At 33.2% G+C, this 21,553-nt stretch overlaps 1 protein-coding gene across 3 annotated transcripts in view; it reads left to right on the forward strand.

Moving 5' to 3' along the window:
• CSMD3 (CUB and Sushi multiple domains 3) overlaps nt 1–21,553 on the forward strand; it is a 1,277,440-nt gene that overhangs the window by 833,745 nt on the left and 422,142 nt on the right. For all 3 annotated transcript variants that reach the window (XM_011982326.1, XM_011982327.1, XM_011982328.1), the window contains 3 exons: nt 2,680–2,818; nt 9,750–9,937; nt 16,033–16,221. In XM_011982326.1, coding sequence (XP_011837716.1) covers nt 2,680–2,818; nt 9,750–9,937; nt 16,033–16,221 — 516 coding nt within the window. The remainder of the gene's footprint in view (nt 1–2,679; nt 2,819–9,749; nt 9,938–16,032; nt 16,222–21,553) is intronic.

Consider the following 21,553-nt stretch of genomic DNA (forward strand, 5'->3'; position numbering starts at 1 on the left):
ACAAGAGCGAAACTCCATCTCAAATAAATAAATAAATAAATAAATAAATAAATAAATAACAATAATAATAGTATTTTTAGGCTTTTGTTCCAAAACTCTGGGCAGCTTTTTTTTTCTCCAGCTGTTTTTTTGCTTTGTTTTGTTTTTCTACATTTAGTCTCTCCTTTCTCCTGCATTTTATCTACTCCATACTCTTCCACTGTTGCTACACCATGACATCTCCTTACTGACATTTTCCTCTCATGTGCCTGAGGGTCACTTTAATCATGAGACTTTTGCTGACCGACCCACATAAGCATGTCTCTCACCTCTTGGGCATAGACCTTCTGGAGAGTTGGTTCCTATACTTTTGGAAGAATAATTTAGGGAAATTCCAACCCTTTAAGTGAGAAAGTAGCACCTTCAGAAAATATCAGAAGTAGAAGAAGAACCACAAGCAGAGTCACTATTCTGGAGAGTCATTTTGGGAAACAAACAGCAATGAATCACATCTTTAGGCTACTTTTTCACTCTAAAGCCCCCTCTTAACTCTGCCTCCCTCACATTTTGCACTGAGTGACTAGTCAGAATGCTTCTCAGTACTTTACTTTTTAATCCTTTATGGCCCATTACTCAATTGTTAATTTTATGACTACCTTGCCTAATGATGATTAGGTTGAATGAATGAATGCTTTTCTGGAACAATATGAGTTGCTGACATAATGAAGATTTGTGTTAGAAATACTCCATACTTTGAGGACTCTCTCTCACTAAAATATTTAGCTCTGTCTTGTAAAGTATGGTAATTTACGTGACTATTATGCACATAATTTCATTTTTGAAATGCATAACCCTACAGGAAACCTAATTATGAGTCATCATAACTAGGAAGAGTAAATAATCCTCGTGAAAATGGCCTCCTTTAAAAGCTTTTCAGGAAACGAAATTAAATTCTACTAAGAAAGAAAACTTAGTTTTTATGAAGGTTCTCTGTCATACAAATAACATCTTTTGGCAATTTCACATAGAAAATGTTTTACTAAAAATGGAAATTTTACAGTAATGTTTAATTCCTAGGCCAATTTATAAATATTTACTATTTCATTTGGGTTCCATCAAGTTATTTAAAGAATAAAAAGGAGTAAAGTAGTGTCTAGAGCAATTGTTTTCAGAAATTCTGTAAGACAAAGCAGAAAGAAATAAGCTAGAAAAAATATAAACACATGGGTAAGAGTTTAAATGGGAAGATTTAAAGAAAATAATGTGATAAGATACTGGGAATAGTGATGTATTAAAAAGTTGATCTAGTATACATTTAGCCTTTTTTTTCTTTCCTGATAATTTTCAACATCTCAAATACTCTTTCCTCCATGTTCTCTTCAGTGTATACTTCCAGAAAGTAGAGCAGGCTAATGTAGCTGGGCTGCAGAGTGAAGGGGAGTTCCGAGACAAGGCTAGAGAATAAGTAACAGCTAGATCCTACAGAGCCTTATTAGGAAACACAGAAAGTTGTCACTAAAGGGCATGGTAAGCTTTGTGAATTAAATAAAAGAAAAAAAAAATCACTGTATCTGTAGCATGGAGAATAGTGTAAATGCAGAGACCAGTTCAGAGGATATTTCCATACTCAGGGATGAGATTATGGTACTTTAAGCTAAGACAAAAGTCATAGAGCTAGAGAAACAAGAGCGAGCTCCCAGATGGGTTGGATATGGGAGTAACGGATGGGTTGGATATGGGAGTAAATGGTAAAAATAATATAAGTATGAAAACTGAATACTTCTATCTTTCTAGTTTATGCAACTGGACAGATGGTGGTTTCATTTACCAATACGGGAAGTAATGGAAGAGGGTCAGTACTAAGGCTTTGTTTTGCAGAAGTTGAGTTGAAAGTGATTTTAAAACTTTTCAACATAGTGAACTTTGGCAATTTGCTCTCTCTAAAACTTGGTTTACACATCTCCAAAATGAGCGTTTACACTAAATGATCTAATCAGTGCTTACTGGAACTGCAATGCTATCATTGTGGTTTCAATTATGTGTGAGTTTAGGGAAATCGGAGGATACAATATTTGAAATGATAAATAATATTTAAATTTGATATTAAAAAGAAAAGAGATCAAAATACAAAACAAAGAAAGGGGATAGATGTCTAGGAAATGGTGTGATGAAACTGTAATTTGAAGGACATTATTCTGACAGCTGTACTAAAGTAAGAAAGAAAATAGCAGATGAGAAATAAGGTAAAAAGCTGAATCAATGAAGGCTTGAATTATAGTAGTGACTCTGGAAAATGGAAGTTCAAACTGTTAGTGTATAAGATGAATTAGTAGAATTTGATAACATAAGTAAGAAAATAAAAGAGAAAGAGATCAAAACTAACAACTTGGGTTTTCTTTCAAGCTTTGAATACAAAGATGATGATAGAGAGACAAGAACATATGTAAGGGGTATTATTCATAGACTTAAGGACTTAAGGATGAGCTATGCTAAATACAGCTATTTCATATTTTGAAAAGTAGATTACCTTTTTAGAAAAATCATCATTTTTGATGAGGTACCATTACTTTCAAAAATAGTATTAACTATTTAATAAAGATATGCAGAGATTTGTTTTAAAAAATTTTTAGTGTTAAGAATAATATCTGTGATTTATGCTGAATGTTTTATTCTTACTTGTTCTCTGATTTAATTTTTCAGCCCCATGTGGTGGCCATTTTTCAGCTCCCAGTGGAGTGATTCTCTCACCAGGATGGCCAGGATACTACAAAGACTCTTTGAATTGTGAGTGGGTGATTGAAGCTGAACCTGGACACTCCATCAAAATTACATTTGAAAGGTCTCACAAATATTTTTTCTACTTTTAAAGAAAATATTATCTAAAAGACTAGTTGATATTCTCTTTTGCATTTACCAAATCAATGTTTAATTTTATTGTAATAGTCAAATTGCTGTGCTTTGAATGCTTTCATCTGTTTGCCACCTTTAACCTTTCAGCCTGTTTCCAAGTTAATTTTCTATTTGTTTAATGCTGTATCAGTACTATTGAAATATGCAAGATCGACCTTTTTGCTTTATGTACATGTATACTACTAAGATACGAACATGTGACCTTTAACTTAATGAGTTTAGTTGTCCTATATTTTGAAGGGCCTGTGAATTCTGCTCTGCTAGTTTTCAAGAAGCAAAGGTGCCGTAAACACATTCAAATCAACACTGTAGTGCAGTCTAAGACACCTAGGCACGCTATCCATATGCTTTCACCTCTAAGTCCTTCTGAAAATGACTGTCATGTAGTATGTAGTAATGGTTCAACAGCTGACCTTTTATTTCCGCTAGAAAAATTAGTATTACTGATCAAATAAACTATATTGTAAAAGGCTACAATATTGAATATTTTAAATGTTAAAAGAATGAAACTTCTCATATGCTATTGAATCACAATTTACAAATCAAAATAGCTTTATCTATATAATCTCTCAATTATATCACTGACTTCTCTCATCTCCCAACCCCTTTCTTAAAAAACAAACAGGTGAACAAAAAACTTCCTTAAGCATTAGAGCCACATGAAAAACATATAAGTACAGCAGAATATATTTATTATTGACTGAAGATTGAATTTTACAAACCTAATATGATTCTTTCCTAACTCAAAAGGTCCTTCACTGAATGTGTCCATCCATGCTAGTGTTAACATCTGCATGGGAGAGAACAGATTCCACTTTGAACAGATGTAAAGTATTAAACATTTCACATGGGTTCATTCTACTGTTAAAAACCTTAGACAAGTTAAATTTAATCATGTTTATTTGAGCAAAGAACAATTCATGAATCAGGTAGCACCTTGAATCAGTATACACGAAGAGCTTCACATAGCAAGTGGGCAGAAAGTATTTATAGACCAAAAAAAAAAAAAGTGACATACAGAAACAGCTTGATTAGTTACAGCTTGGCATTTGCCTTGTATAGATATGATCTGATCAGTTGGTGGCCTGTTATTGACTGAAACTTGGCTTCTGTAATTGGATGACACTCAGCTATTTATTGCAAGATTATACTCTTAGTTAGCTTGCCCTTTCTTACGCAGGAATTCAAAGTATACAAGAGGTTTTAAGCTAAACTTAATTTAACACTATCTTATTATAATCTACATGGTTTACTAGGGCTATATTAGTTTTCTGTATTAGTTAAGGCTGCCATAACCAAGTGTCACAGACTGCGTGAGATAAACAACAGAAACTAATTTTCTCACAGCTCTGGAGGCTGGAAGTTCAAGATCAAGGTGTACACAAGACAGTTTATTCTGGATTCTCTTTTTGCCTTGTAGATGGCTGTCTTCTCCATTTATCTTCATGAGATTTTCTCTGTGTGTGTGTTTATGTCCTGGACACCAGTTACATTGGATTGGGGTCCATTTATATGATCTCACTTTACCTTAATTACCCTTTTTTAAAGTCTCTTTCTCCAAATACTATCACATTCTGAAGTACTACTAGTGGTTAAGATTTCAACATAGAAATTTGGGGGAACACAATTCAGCCCACAAAAATGATTTACACATTTTTAAAGTTTTCATTTACATTCATTTGGCATTTTTTGTTGTTGTTGCTATTTTGTTGAAACCATATCTCCTATTTATTGGTTTACATGACTTATGTTGCCATAGCAATTTTAGAAAGCTTGAAAAGCATCTTATTTATTCATTATTAAATATTTTTCCAATATAGTTGTTCCATGAATGTTGAACTAAAATTAACCAACCTTACTTAAGCACACAGAAATACATTTGGTTTGGAATATACGATAAAGCATGATATGTATTTATTTGGAACAATAGGACAAGTATTTCATCCATATTTTTCAATTTTTAAATTTAGTATTTTACATTTGAAAAACAAGCGTATTTGTTAATCTATCAGAAATAATCTCATATATATTGATATAATATGTCAAGTACATAATTTTTGTATTTCTTCTTTTGGACTAAACATTGTTTTGTATCAGGAGGTGCAAAGGTAGTTGAAAATATGTTATTTTCATATTTTATTTGTATCCATTCTTAGTATCTATCACCCAGATGACTTTCACCAGTCATTATCCTTCAATATTCAAGTAAAAAGAGTTGACCCCCATCCCACATACAAGGGGAATCTACTCTCTCCTACAATTTTCAAAGAATGTCTAGGGATGCTTTTGTTCAATTCTGAATTTAAATCCTGTCTCCAGAATCACCCTACGTAATAGAGACTGAAGCTGCTGCACTCTCTCAACATTACTCTTTTCATTTGTATCACTTTCTTTCGTTCTCATGAAAACCATAATGCAGGTGACAATGAAAGAGGACTATGGCACAATCCAGAGTCATTTAAGATTGAATAAGCCTACACTGTTCTAAATTTTCTTGATAACCCCCATCACAGGAATAATTGCTTGTATCTCTCCAATACCCTCTCTTATCCCAAACCATTCTTCATCTTTAATCTCTTCTGCATCTTGAATCTTCAGTCCTCATTTCCCCCTTCCCTCTGCCTCTTCTGGTATATAGCAGGGTAAGTCTCAAAATATTTGTTACTTTATTATGCAGAGTGATTTAACTATTTGTTTTTCTGGGTGAAGTTGGGGAGTAGGAATGGATCTTGCCTTTCTTTTGAAACATGCTGTTTTCTTTTTTTTTTTAATCAAACAGCAGTGTTTTCTTATGAAGACATCAACCCTTCCCCACCTTCTAGTTAATTGAAACTGGAATGTTATTTTAAAATAACATTTTCTTTTATTCTCTTATTCATTTTTAAAATACTATATAAGCCAAAAATAATATAACTAGAAAACTAGTTTAAGCTTTATGAACACAAAGTGCATTATTATGTTGAAAAGCATCTGCTGATTTGCTAATGAGAGTCATTAATCTTCATTAAATAAATAAACTCCTACTATCTTTCAGCTCAAAGTAGGCTAGAGTGGCCCACTTGACAAACAGTTTGATTGCCAAACAATGCCTGCAATTCAGAGAGCATTCATACTTTGACTTTTGATTTTGGACTTTTGATTGAAGGCACTATTTTCTCTGTCCAAAATTCTTAGCATGTGTCTTCTATCCTTCCAACAGGCCAATATAGGCCTCTTTGGTGCTTTCCTATCTTGTTTAAATACCTTTAGAATTCTCCAAAATGAATTCACTTGTACTGTATAGCCTATATTTGAAATTAGACCATTTCAAACCTGACTTTCTGGTGAAATCTTTCCAGCCATTTTAATAAAATGTAACACTAGTTAAATAGACAAAAACTTAATTTAATTTCTATAAATAGAGTTACTTAGCGTGTTTTACTCTGCCACTTTCTTATTCTCTTATCTATTGATTAAGACACAAATCTTTTAAATTAGGCTAGAAGCGAGAAAGTCTAATTGAAAAGTGATTTTCAATGTAAGATTTGTGCACAGGAACAATAATCAGTCTTGTAAATAGATCAGAATAGGCCTGGAGTGAGGAATGTTTCCTACAGTTTAAAGATTTTTGCTTTTCCCCATGAACATCACCAAGCCAGACTTGTCAACTGTGCCTCATTTCTTAATCATGAAATTACCCACTCACATAAATTGTAATCTCATGGCTCCTTCCACATCCCTAATACCAATCATTAAACAATCATTCTTTGTTAATTGTCCCAAACACTGGAATAATCAGGAGTTAGAATGCTTTAAGAATTTATTAATGATATTTTCAATATTTTAGAATAAACAGAACACATTTATATCAACATATTTATTTTGAATCTACCTTATATAAATAAAATAAAATTAAGTCCCAAGTTCTTCTAACTGTTGTAAACTGAAATAAATGCTCCTTTTGCGGCTTGAGCTTTCTATTTGCCCTTCCTTTACTTCCACCCCAAATCCTATAAGATTATTGAATTGGAGCTATTTGAAGAAAAAAATTCCTTAAGTATCTTCTTCTATTTATTCTTTTCTAAAGACCTTTTAAGGGTATGAGATTTTGGTTGAGGGCTGTCTATACTCCATGTGCTTTGCCAGAAAATCGGTTATTTTAATAATCTACATCATACAAAGCTATCATATGGTTAGCAGTAACTCAGTAGCAAAGGGATGAACAAGGTATTTCAATTTAAAAAATAAGTGAATTTTATCCATTAGGGTAGCAACATAAAATAGACACTATGAAATCAGACATAAGTATGTCTACCACATCCTTGATCAGTGGCCTTATAATGTCTTGGTGCTTTATTTTTCTCTAGAGATTGTTTTGAGAAATAGAATATCATTTCTAAAATATCTAACACATACTAGATTCTTGAAAATATCTAATTCCCTTCTGATTTCCAGACAAACCCTTGTAAGGACACTTCATTGCCAACTTTTTAATAATTCCTCTTATTCTGAGAATATTGTCGTAGAAGTTGGTTCCAAGAAATGATTTATTAGAGTCATGTCACTTACTCTCCACTACTCATGAGTCATTTAAATGTGTTGAAAATAAAATTTGTAAAAACCGGATAATATAATTAAGATGGTGGCATAGCTATTTTGTAGTTTTATTTCTATATTCTCAAATGGAGAAAATTATTAAAATTAACCTACAGAAAAAAAATTATTTACAAATGTGTTATTCATTTTCTCTTTGAGATTGTCTCAACAGCTTGTCAATAAAACTGTAAGAAATATGATTTCCTGTTAAATACAAAACAAAATAGCAGTAACACCAACAAACATGTTTTTAAAACCATTTACCTCTTCTTAACATATCCAAACATTTAGCAATTCTTGCTCTCAGATCTGCAACGGAATTTTTGTTTTTGTTTATTCCCACAGTTTCTAAATTTTCTCAATATCCAGCAGCTGCTAAGTCTAAGACGTATTCATTTTATTATCAATCGTTCAAAATGTATCTTTCTATTCCTTTTCCTATCAGCTCCATGAATGCATGTTATCACTATGTCTTTCAGAGAATAATTTTTTTTAAGTTAATGAGGACTATTCCAATTTGGTTAGGAAGGGTTTGGATTACATCAATAATGTTTTTTAAAGACAACAAAAATTGAATAAGATTAGATCCAATTTCATTTATAATAACATTTAGTGCTACCATAATATTTGTTTAGCATAAACAATAAATTTAATTTCATAAACAAACACGAGATAGAGGCAATTCATGAGAAATTTATACAACTATTTTAAAACAGAAAATGAAAGAAATTCAATTTATTGTGTAACCCTATCCTATTTTGCTTGTTATTAGAATGTATTTTTATAGTTCCTTAGGACAAATCTGCAATGATTTTCTTTTTAAAGATTCACCAGTACTGAACACGTTATTTATATCACCAGTTAATGTTGATATGCTATTAAGAATTAAGTCTCTTTATGTTTCAGTTCAAAGTAATGCCTGACTCTTCTGTGCATTTTAATATGGCTGTTGTCAGCTGACTAGCTGTCAAAGTGAAACTCCAGTTTCAATCTTCACAATAGACTGACTACAAAGCAACCAAATAATAGGTTGACAATTTCTTTTTTTCCTTCCCTTTTTTTTTTTTTTTGAGACAAAGTCTCATTCTGTCGCCCAGGCTGGAGTGCAGTGGTGTGATCTTGGCCCACTGCAACCAAAAATCTAATGATAAGATCAGACATCATAGAATAGAGGTTAGAGTCAGGGAGACTTGGTTTTGATGCCTTCCTCTGTACTTTAAGATAATGTGATACTATTTAAGTTTTGAAGGTGGCTGGGCGCAGTGGCTCACACCTGTAATCCCAGAACTTTGGGAGGTCAGGACTTAGAGACCAGCCTGGCCAAGATGGTGAAACCCCGTGTCTACTAAAAATACAAAAATTAGCCAAGCATGGTGGCACACACCTGTAATTCCAGCTACTCAGAAGGCTGAGACACGAGAATTGCTTTAGTACAGGAGGCGGAGGCTGCAGTGACCTAAGATGGCACCATTGCACTCTAGCCTGGGTGATGGAATGAGACTCTGTCTCAAAAAAAAAAAAAAGAAAGAAAGAAAAAAGAAAAAAGTTTTGAAGGCTGTGATGTTCTTACTTGGAAAGTGGGTTCAATAATATCAGCTACGACATAGAGTTAATGGGAGGATTACATAAACTAATGTAGATAAAGTCTTTAGTAGAGCTGCCGACACTTTAATAAACATCAAATGTATCATCATTAGTTACCACCTACTTAGAACTGTTGTTTTCAAATACAAACTTTATTACATGTTTAATGGCTGAAATAGATTTATCCAAAAATTTTGTATAAAATTATGTATCAATTAAAAACACTTTAATAAAAAATAATTATAAAAGCAGATGTCAAATTTGAAATGTATATCTTATTAAGATGAGAATCTAATTATCTGATTGAAAATAAATGTAAACCACATAGTTTTCCGTAAAAATAAGGAAAGCAACCAAAGATAACTCCAAAAATATGTTTGGTTTATGAACAGGCCAGTTAAAAGACAATTTATAATATTTGAAAAAGATAATTCATAATATTTGAAAGAATCTTACTTAGGAACAACAAGTATATACACATAACTTTTTAATAATAATTTTTCATAGGAATGAGAGCTTATACCTTTGGTATTCACAAATGATGGTGTCTTAAATGGTATCTTAGATATTAGATAAGCTAAAGAAAATTACAATATAAAATGGAAAAATTTTAAATAAGAATTTAAATAGCAGTCTAAAGTATTATTTCCCTATATAGTGTTTATTCTAAATCTATTTTCACATGTGTCTTTTAACCTTAGATTTCAGACTGAACTAAATTATGATGTTCTGGAAGTTCATGATGGGCCAAATCTTCTGTCACCCTTGCTTGGATCTTACAATGGCACCCAAGTGCCCCAGTTTCTATTTAGTAGCAGTAATTTTATATACCTTCTATTTACAACAGACAACAGTCGTTCCAATAATGGCTTCAAGATTCACTATGAAAGTAAGTAATGATAAAATTTTTTGATTTCCTCATTCTGTTTGCTCTACATTTTGTATTATTATAGTTTTACTAAGAGAACTAGTAGCTCTATTTATTTTAAATCAAAACTTTCCTTCATCTATAAGAATGTAATGCTTTATAAGGTAAGGTGTGTGTTTTAGTAAATTCTGCAATAGATTTTCCAGCAATATCTATCTAATATCATTATGAAGCAAAATACTAAAGAAATATCAGAAGCATCAAATCATTATTTGAAAATGAGTTTGTGTACCAATTATTTGTGTATAGTTCTGAAAAGCAGATAATAAGCAGTAATTGCCAGCCTGAGATATATAAACAATAACTTTTTTAGCATTTACTTCACAAATTCAGTTATTCTTTTATAGTTTCCTCACATTGATTGTACGTATTTTCCATTTAAAATATTTAATTTTATTATTTTGCATAAAATTCTGAAAATCATATTAAAATTAAAAAGCAAACTGTGTACACATATATTTAAATATGATTAATGTAAGTAGAGAAAATTATATTAATATAAGCTATAATTCAGAGTGTTGGAATCATTATAATCCCTATTAAATCTAATGGTTTTGTTTAAAAAGTCTAAAATATTTTTGATTTTTGAAAAATTTTGATGCTGATATGAACACAGAAATGAGCTTTTTTTTCTTTATAAACATTTTGTGCATGTGTGGCTATATTGCATAAGATTTATATGTGTGCAAACATATAAATTTACATATGCATACGTTTTCATCATGAATGCATAGCCATATACTTGTACATGAAATGCACTTTTGATAAATGAATCTTAACAACACACTTAAGAGGGTTATTAAAATGTCTTTATTTCAAATGCAGATATTATATTATTTCTTTTAATATTCAAGTTGATTATGACCTTTTCCCCCTCAAGAAGAAATTTCTGCATTTCAAATATATAGTTTTATATTTGCTGTTGGGCATCTACCTTCAATACATATAGTCAATGGACTCATGGGTTTTTTAAAATAATTGTCCATATAGATCCATTACTTTTTAAAAATCATCTTATCTACAGTATTGTTTAATTATATTAACTTCTCATTATTCTGAGCTTTGTAGAATGAAAGTATACTTTGCAAAAATCATTGTAAAATGCAACAAGAGAATGCACATATACGTGGGGGTTCAAATGAACTAAAGTGCCTTAACTGAGATTTTTAGTCTAGCATGTATTTATTAAACCTGAGTCAAATTAGTCATTTAGAAAAATCTGCTTCAAAACTAATCATTACTAGTAATTAATTGATATCAATATGCAGGCAGCTTTTCTTTTTTTTTCTTTCTTTTTTTTTTTTTTTGAGACGGAGTCTCGCTCTGTCGCCCAGGCTGGAGTGCAGTGGCCAGATCTCGGCTCATTGCAAGTTCCGCCTCTGGAGTTTATGCCGTTCTCCTGCTTCAGCTTCCCGAGTAGCTGGGACTATGGGCGCCCGCCACCTCGCCCGGCTAGGTTTTTTTTTTTTTTTTTTTTTTTTTTTTTTTTTTGTGTGTGTGTGTGTGTGTGTGTGTGTGTGTATTTTTTTAGTAGAGACAGGGTTTCACCGTGTTAGCCAGGATGGTCTCTATCTCCTGACTTCGTGATCCGCCCGTCTCCGCCTCCCAAAGTGCTGGGATTACAGACTTGAGCCACCGCGCCGGGCCAGGCAGCTTTTCTTTTAGTCCATTGTAGTATCCTTTACCCAGTAAATCATATCCAATCCCATTCCACCCAGGGTATGTGGTCTTTATCAGAAACAGGACTATTTTAAAGATTAAATGAAACAAAACATGCAAAGTGTTTTGCGTAACTGGTAACATGCAGCATAACTGGTAACATACAGTATGTTCTCAATAAATGATGGTCTTTACATTTCTCCTACAAAAGCTAGTCAGATAAGGAATAAAAATAAGAAGGCCTGCTCAAATGCATACCTTCAGTTAGCGTTTGTCATTTACAAGTTCTTAGTGTCATAGTCCAAGTTATTTTCGGGGGCTAGTGCCTTAAAGGGCAAAGTGGAAGCTGAGAGCTCAGAAATGTTGAGGTTGATTAGAGACACACTTGGTGTTAATTTGGTCAAATCTGGCAAGATGCATTGTATTTAAATTTGTCTTTAAGAAATCACTTTCTCTCCTTCTATTAGTCTTGTGGTATATTTACTCCTGTGAAATAATCTCCAACATCATAAATCCTTTCTTATCAAGAAACAAACAAAAGTCTTTTCATTCATCTCTTTCTTACTGTTTCCCAAGCTGAAGGTAACTAAACTGTATTTTTCAAATGAACCATTCACGAACCTCAAAATCAGTAGATTACTAATGAGAACATTAACAATACATTTGGCATTTGCTGTATTTCTATTTTTTTTAAATCAATATCATTGAAAGTGAAAGTAATTTATCTTCCCCAGGCAATCAAAATCCTATAGGAAGGAATGCTTGCAATGCCACCATGGCTTGTACTCCAAGTTTCTGTTATATTGCCTTTCCCAAGGCATTTTTTACCCCATTCTGTCTGCCCCTCAAAACACGGGGATTACAAAAACTGTATCAATAAGATAAGGTTGGCTGGGTGCAGTGGCTCACGCTTGTAATCCCGACAATTTGGGAGGCTGAGGCAGGTGGATCACTAGGTCAGGAGTTCGAGACCAGCCTGACCAACGTGGTAGAAACCCCATCTCTACTAAAAATACAAAAATTAGCTGGGCATGGTGGTGCATGCTTGTAATCCAAGCTACTCAGGTTGAAGCAGGAGAATCACTTGAACCCAGGAGGTGGAGGTTGCAGTGAGCCGAGATCACACCATTGTACTCCAGCCTGGGTGACAGAGTGAGACTCCATCTCAAAAAAAAAAAAGATAAGACTATTTATAGGTTTCAAAACACATTAAAATTATAACAGCATAAAGTAGACTTTAGGAATATAATTTATTTTTATTTCTGTAGTTTTTCCCCAGGAAAAATCACATCTGTTTATTATGTTGTATTGCTTGAAATATGACTATAATTAAGTCTTGGATATCTAAATATTATACAAATTTTAAAATTGAAAATGGATACAGAACAAACCTATAGACATATATTCACCTCCAGATATAAGTTTTTTGTATGAATGTCTAGATATATTTTCCAATTAAGGAAAATGTTAGACATCTAAAAGAATGTACAATTTATGACTAATAGATATTTGAGGGGAGGAGGAGTAGAAACAGAAACATAAAATGTTCAAATATTTTTTTACATAAATAAGAAAAATGTCTATTTGGGGATTCTACTTTTTAAAAAAAACAAGCTCTATGAAGCAGTAAGGAAAAAGATAAAATGTTAATGTCATTTGATAAAATGCAGACATGAACTTCTGAAAATTATGTACGTTGCCAAAATTTAAGAATTTTCTAAAACTAGCTGGGCGTGGTGTCTCACACCTGTAATCCCGGCACTTTGGAGGCCAAGGTGGGAGTATCACTCGAGGTCAGGAGTTTGAGACCAGCCTGGCCAACATGGTGAAACCACGTCTCTACTAAAAATACAAAATTTAGCCAAGCGTGGTGGTGCATGCCCATAATTCTAGCGACTTGGGAGGCTGAGGCAGGAGAATTGATTGCTTGAACCCAGGAAGCAAAGTGGAGGCTGCAGTGAGCCAGGATTAGCCACTACTTTCCAGCCTGTACGATGGGCGAGACTCCATCTAAAGAAAAAAAAAAGGAATCTTCTAAAACTACTTACCAATTATGTTTTAGTATTTAATAATGACTGTTAATAAATAATACTGATATCAGTTCATCATGATGTTTCTCATTTTCTTAAGTTTGCAACATTTCCATTGCTTTGAATTATGCCTTGAGTTATTTGCTTGTCAATCAATTATGAATTATTTCTTTAGATTTATTTTGTGACTCTTAGATCAATGCGGCACAGTGGAAGACATAAAATAAATACATCGTCTTACTTTATCAGTTGAAAAGCCAAGAAAGGCAAATGAATTATTAACCCCATATATTCATTGACCTTTACTATAGGTCAATGACCAAAAACATTACAATCACTTTTGAATAATTAAATTTTACTGTAATTTACATTGTATATGACCACTGCAACCCCCATTTCTCTGATTTTAGAAGATTTTACTACAATGTTAGAGTTTCATGTAAAGGAAAGTTATATGTAACCTGGAACATTGGAGGAAATTGAAACCTAAAGGAAGGGGATCTAAACTTTTCTGTTAAAAATTGAGAAGATTGTGTACGTTAAGGGGACAACTGAAGGTATTCCTACGAGACAAAGCGTAAAACTAATGAGGAGACTTATCTGATTGATATAAAGAATGACCACTGGGAGATAATGACAAAAATTTAGAATAGTAAAGTCTAATTTGGGAATCTTAATTTTCAGGGTGACGACTTTGAACATGGTGCCATTAGCCATCGGGTATTAAAGCTATGAAAAAACATGTTTTGGCTATACGTATGTCCAACATTTTATATAGAATAAATTGGAGATGAAAGATACTGAAAAACATGCTAGATGTTATTGTTTATTTCATAAACTTGAGGTGATGAGGGCCTTGCATAGGGTAAGAGAAATAATACTTGACATGATGCTTTTCAATGAGAATGGATTTCAGACATATTTTGTGGAGGAAAAAAGTGAGGAGTCAAAGACAAATGAGAGTTTTAAAGCACTGGGTACTGGCCAGGCGCATTGACTCACGCCTGTAATCTTAGCACTTTGGGAGGCTGAGGCAAGCAGATTACCTGAGGTCAGGAGCTTGAGACCAGCCTGGGCAAGATGGTAAAACTCCGTCTCTACTAACAATACAAAAAATTAGCCGGGCATGGTGGCATGTGCCTGTAGTCCCAGCTAATCAGGAGGCTGAGGCAGGAGAATTGCTTGAACCCAGCAGGTGGAGGTCACAGTGAGCCGAGACTGTGCCACTGCACTCCAGCCTGGGTGACAAAGGAAGACTCTGTCTCAAAAAAAAAAGCACTGGGTGCTTGGAAAAATAATGGTCTCACTTAGAAGAGGAACTTAGCAGATAAAAGTAGTTGTGTTGAAGATAAATTTGTCTCTATTGTATTTTAGTCTTTCATTAAAATAACAGCATTTAGATGAAGTGAATATGCTTGATAAATATACTTAAAATGTGCAATTTTCCTCTTTAAAATTAAACTTCTATTTTGTACCATTTTGTTTAGCTTCATTTTTGAATTGGGTAGCTAATACAAATAAATATTTTCTCATATAAATGTGATTGAATATAATTATACAATATTAAAAATGTTAATGATTAATTTTGGAATATAGAAATCATAGTTATTCATTTTTTAAATATCCTATATAGGAAGAAAAAATAATAACGTGGTATACTTTATACCAGTGATTCTCAATTGGGAGTTGTTGCACCCCAAGAAATGTGTAGCAATACCTGGAGATATTTGTTATTGTCATGACTGGAGAAGTGCTACTGGCATCGAACAAGTGGGGGCCAGGAATGTTTCTAGAAAACATTGTCATGGCATGATCTCAGCTAGAGATTGTAAATTGCAAGGAAGATATCAGGAGACACTGAAGTGTACTATAGACTATTGATAACAGCAACAGTTAACCACCAGAGGAAACGTACTAATTGGTTTTTCTTAGGTTCTGGTGTTCATGCTTTCATACTTTGCAAAATGCCTCTACTCTTCTTCTTTTTCCTTTAGTGATTAGAATATTTTGTATAATATTTAGAATGGTGCTTGGAATATAATAAATTCAAGAAATGTTGACTATCACTATGATTATTATTGTGATATATGTGTATATATACACAAAATTTAAAACAATACAAAATTTTACAGATAGTTATACATTTTCATCAAGTTCTTATATAATTAAATGACCTGAATTTGATCCTTAATGGTAGGAAATGAAAAAAACAAATTTACTAAATAAATTGCTGATTTTAAAAATGAAGTACGAGTACCTTTATTTGTAAAAATCATTGCTTGTAACTGTTTGAAGAATTAGGAATGATTTTCAGCAAATCCTAACCCCATCAAGCTTAGTCTTTATTTTCTTCCCTTTGTTTTCTAGGTGTTACAGTAAACACATATTCTTGCTTGGACCCTGGAATACCTGTACATGGCCGTCGCTATGGTCATGATTTCTCCATTGGCTCTACTGTTTCATTTAGTTGTGATCCAGGATACAGGTTGAGTCATGAAGAGCCCCTTCTATGCGAAAAAAACCACTGGTGGAGTCATCCACTTCCAACCTGTGATGGTAATAACTCATTTGACATGCAAAATATGCTGATTTAGAAACAGAAAAATCAATTTTTTTTTATATGGGATTTGACATAATTATAAATCTTTTAGATTTTTTAAAGGTTCTTTTGTTTTCTGGCAAATTTATGTCATAAAACCATTCATGAAATAAAGACTGTTGCTAATCAACCAAACTTACTCCATGCCTAAAAATACTATCTATGTATCTACCCTGTTTGTATTTGCATATATATTTAAAACTCACCTATGTAACTATTTTAAGAACATACTGTGGACCTTTTGAAAACAGCCTTGAAAATGCCAAATTGGTATGAGAAGAAAGCCCTAAAAAAAAATACAGCATTCACTTCCTGCCTTGAAAGACATGTCCCAGTTCAAATGGAAGGCCAGTTTGTCTACCCAAATTCTAACCAGCTACACAGCACCATGGTAGTTTACTCAGACTAATCTGTTGTGTCAAGTTCCTAGTTATAATAAATAGTATACCAGTGTTCTTTACTGCTTCTTTGTTTCTGTGAAAATAAGTCAGAATCACTTCATTCTTCAGGAAACATATATGAAATCCAGTGGAAGAAACTGCTTCTCCTAAGATTGGAAAGTGCTTTCATATTTGCTTGTCAAAAAGCACACGCAATGTAAATCTAGGTATTATTTAACTATGGGTTTTAATTTCTATTTACAGCACTATTTTCAAATTCTGCACTTATTATTTCTTAAGGTGGAAGATGCCATTTGTCATTTTATGATTAAATTTTCAAGTATTGTCTGTGCCATCATTTTTAAAACAGTTTTAAGCTAATTTGTTTTTATATCAAGATTTAAACACATCATCAAAACATCTTCCTTTAATTTGTGATTGTAAGTGACAGAAACCCATCTCTAACTGGTATTTAAAAATAAAAACAAGCTGTTGTTCAACTGTTCAAATAGTAGAAAAGGCAAAGTGGGATACCTCTCATTGCTAATAAGAAGTATAAATTCAAAACTTTTTAAGAATTTCTCTATCTTTCACCTAGACTTTTCTTTGAGATTCACATAATTGTCTTATATTGCAGCCAGGTTTTTCCCATGTGAGGATTTGACAGTAATGTATACACTCTTGGGAGATGGAAGTTGTTAGTCCTGTATCTTCAGATTCAGAGAGGAATGAGAGCTCTTCCCTGTTATCCTAATTAGAAAAATCCCAGGGAAGGTATTCAATTGGTCCATATCTAAACTAGTAACTATAGTGAAGGAGAAGGGCCCATTATGGTTGACTTTGTCTTGGTCATGTGCTCATCTATCCCTGTGGTTGAGACAAACCATGGTGGTATAAAGGTCCTATGTTTGCCAGACCCTAATAAAACTACAATGTTGGCCTGAATGAGGAGCATTCACCATGAAAGAAAGGTACAGAGGCAATATTGTAAGAATCAGGAAGATAAAAAGTAATGGCAAGCCCATCAACACGCCTAACTTTTATTAATAATAAAAGCAAATAGATCCAGTTTTCCTAGGAGCAGCACAGGCCTTCATCATTTTTCATCAGTGCAACGACAATCATTTCTGAGTTTTTCAATCCAACCCCATGTTTCTCACTAAGGTTATTTCATGTTATATTCCAGATCCAAAATTCTTAATGGCTTTTTATTGCTTAGAAATGAAAGCTCAAATGACTAATCATGGAATTCATGGTCCTTAACCTTGAGAAATCCATCCTTTTCCGTGATGTTTCCATCCTGCGTTCTTACAATGCATCTTTATTTTAAAAGATCAAATCATGTTACTTTTAACCTCTGTTATGACCTGGCCTCCTCTTTTGCATTTCTGTTTCATGTTGAGTGTAACTGGACAAGGACTGAATTATATTTATTTTAAAAATGGCTAAGCTGTGTATAAAACAGCTACTTAATAATTTTTTTTCTGTTGACTTGAACTGAACTCAACTATCATGTCACCTAGTGAACAGATTTGATCAGACGCTTCCTTTAATAGAGACTTTTGCGCCAGAGGTAATTAGTACAAATCTCCTGAGGTAGCAAGGGAGAAATAGACAAACAGAAGTTCTTGCCCTGTTCCAGGAATGTAAACTTGATTGGCCTAGGTTGCCTAATGCTTGTGTACAGTGTGCTTCACTCTAACATACATCAGCTTTTGTGATGTCTTTGTATCCCATGATTAGCTGATTTACAAAGCAAACCAGACAATGTAGTTTGGTGGTAATAACAGTGATGATTAATATTTATTGAGTTTTTACCATGTGCTGATACTGCTACAGGTGCTGTATGTATTTTAAGTCATTTTCTCTTCCAAGTAACTCTATAAGATAAGTGCTATTATGATCACCACTTGCAGATGAGGAAACTAAGGCAAAGGAAAATTAAGAACCTCACCGTATATCACCCCACTCATTAATGGCAAAGTCAGAATTTAAATCCAGGCAGCCTAGATCCAGGTCCTGGGCACAAGTCTGCCACTACACTGTCACCTGCCCACATTCTACACAATAGGAAAATACTAAAATTCCTTAAAATGAAAGATAGATGATACATTTGTTATTCTTTCTCAGTGATGTCACATACTTATTTTAAGGACTTTATATGTAAATGTATGTATTTATATATGATACAGTCATTTTAATAGTTTATTGATACTCTGTGCTGCTTGGAATGCATAACTGAAAAGCAGGACATTACCCTTTTTGCTATCAATTATACCAAAGAAAAAGAGTAATTTTATTTAATTCTATTTTCTGTGTATATGCTTAGATTTTGAAGTAAAAATGGATCCTTTCTTAATTCATATTTCACTATTGACTGAAAAACTTTGAACCTTGAACCAGAAATTCTTTCATCAGATTCTGCATTAGTTTGTAAATTTAGTACCTTATTTATTTATTTTTTTTTAAATTCCACTTCTTAAAGAATTTCTCTGCTTCTCCTTTTAAACTTTTAGGTCTAGTTTTCAACAAGCAGCCAGAGTAAGCTTTTATAAACTAAGGCAAATCAGGACAACCCCTTACCTAGAACCTTCTTACACCTTTCATCCCAGGCAGAATAAAATCCAAAGACTTTTGCATGATTTGATTAACCCCAGGTATTCTGGGCCCTTACTACATCCCATACTTCATCCTTCACCACTCTCTTCCTCATTCATGCTACTCCATTCCAACTACACGTGTCTCCTGAATAATTTTCCCAATATGAGAACCCTTTCCCATTCCTTCCATTCTGTCCCTCTAAGCCTCCTTTCCTTTTGTCCTGAATCAGGATTCGCCCACAGAACCATATGACTCACTCCCTAATTTCACTCACAACTATATACTCAATACTTGCCTCAGTAATTATGTGAAAGAGTAACCCCTTTCGTGCCACTTAAATTTTACTTCCTAGTATTTTTCACTCTGTTTACATTATTTTTTGGTATTTATTGTCTCTTTACCTAACAGAATATACATGTCATGTAGTAGGTGCTCTGCTAGACTCACTGTCGTACTCTCAATGCCAAGAAGAGTCCTTGTCAGACAGTTGGCGCACAATAAATCCGTGTTGAATGAAAGAAAGCTATATTCTTCATGAAATGTACTTATGGAAATACTTTTGCTTTTGGTTTTGCATATGTATTTTCTGGTTTTTGCCTTCATGAATTTTGTTCTTTTTCCCCTGGAATGTTCTAGCCCTTCCCTCAACTATGCATATCAAAATTCTAGTCAACTTTTAAAGGTTATGAACTTGATCATGCTTTTCCTGAACAAAGCAACTGGGCGTAATCTTGACTTTTTCTAAACTCTATAGCTCTCTATATTTACATGGCATTTATTGCTACCTTATAACCAGTTATTGATTTGTTATTTAGTATTTATTAATTATACTGTATATACACTATAAAAAGACTGTTGAGCATAAACAGTGTCTACATTCTTCTTGAATGGCTAACAGTTATACTCTATCTTATTTTTCTTATATTCTTATAATCAAGAACCAGGTGTTCTTGTTGCTTTAACATGTATTTGTAAAAGATGTCCCATGACACATAAGAGATTTGATTTAAAAAACAAACATTTTTTTTTTTACTAGATACTTTGATTAGAACTTACTCCTATATATCTCTGCAGTGTTTTTCATAAAACTGAGATTTGAATGGCTCTAAGGTAGACCAGACCAGAAATTTTAGGAGAGCATTTTGCTTTGTCCAACATACCAAGTGTTAAAGGCTGCATGTATGCTAAAAGTCACAGATAAATGATGTTTTTTATGCACTGGGTACATGAGATTGTCATGAGTAATGGCGTAGGGCTAAGATCAGATGCTGGGTTTGAAGCAACCTTCCAGGAACTAGGCATTGTTGCTTAAGACACCTCCCCTTTTAATGGATGTGTAGGTATGCTATGTCCTGAATTGCCTAAGACATGCTCTGTTTTCACCTTCTGTCCTGAGACCCCAATTTTAAACTCAAATTATCCCACTTTGAGAAACAATGTGGCTATTTTGTGAGAAATTTAACCTAAAAAAGGTTAAGTGATTCAGTGTCACTCAAATCATTAAGAGGCAGACCAAAATGGAACTGAATGGACTTAAACATCATTATTTCCCTTATTTCTTTAGTCTTATTAAAAGGTTTGAGTACAGAGGTTAAAGTAGCAAATGAATACCTGGATTCAGGTTTAGATTCCTAGAATTCAAGATAACCAAGTTTGTCTAGAGTATAAGCAAGCATGAACAGTCTCAGTTTAAGGGCATAACAGGGAGACTTGAAAATAGGAAAAGAAGAGATGAGATTAAAAGCAAACAAACCAACAAATTAAAAATTAATGGGATTTGTAATAGATGGTTGTTTCCATGCTTCATTACAATACTGAAAGTGTTTTGATGGATCCTGGTCTAAAAATTGTCCATTTTGGATATAGACAGATTTGTGCTGGCCCAGTGTGTATCACTAACAAGGACATGGTATAAATTTACAGGTCTGGGCAATTACATTCAAGTGCTCAGCTTTTGAAGAGACTTCACTATTTTGAAATTATAATGGATACTTATCCTATGAAAAAGCAGTATCATATGTTACAAAAATCAGGGATAAAAAACTCTACTGCCCAAGATTACTGTGTATCTGACTAATTGTTCTCCACTAACTGAACTGTCACTATAATGGCTTATTGTGCCTCAGATTTTTAGCTTTTAGATGCTTTTTATCCTTTTAGGTGCTTTTTTTTGGCCAGCTGTTTGAGTTCACATAAAGTAACTGAGTTTTTCATATATATATATATATATGATATATATATGAAATATATATATTTCATATAAATATATATATATTTATTTCATCATGCTCTGAGTTCTTTAGTTTTT

The sequence above is a fragment of the Mandrillus leucophaeus genome, unplaced genomic scaffold (genome assembly GCF_000951045.1).
Source record: "Mandrillus leucophaeus isolate KB7577 unplaced genomic scaffold, Mleu.le_1.0 Scaffold239, whole genome shotgun sequence".
Lineage (NCBI taxonomy): Eukaryota > Metazoa > Chordata > Mammalia > Primates > Cercopithecidae > Mandrillus > Mandrillus leucophaeus.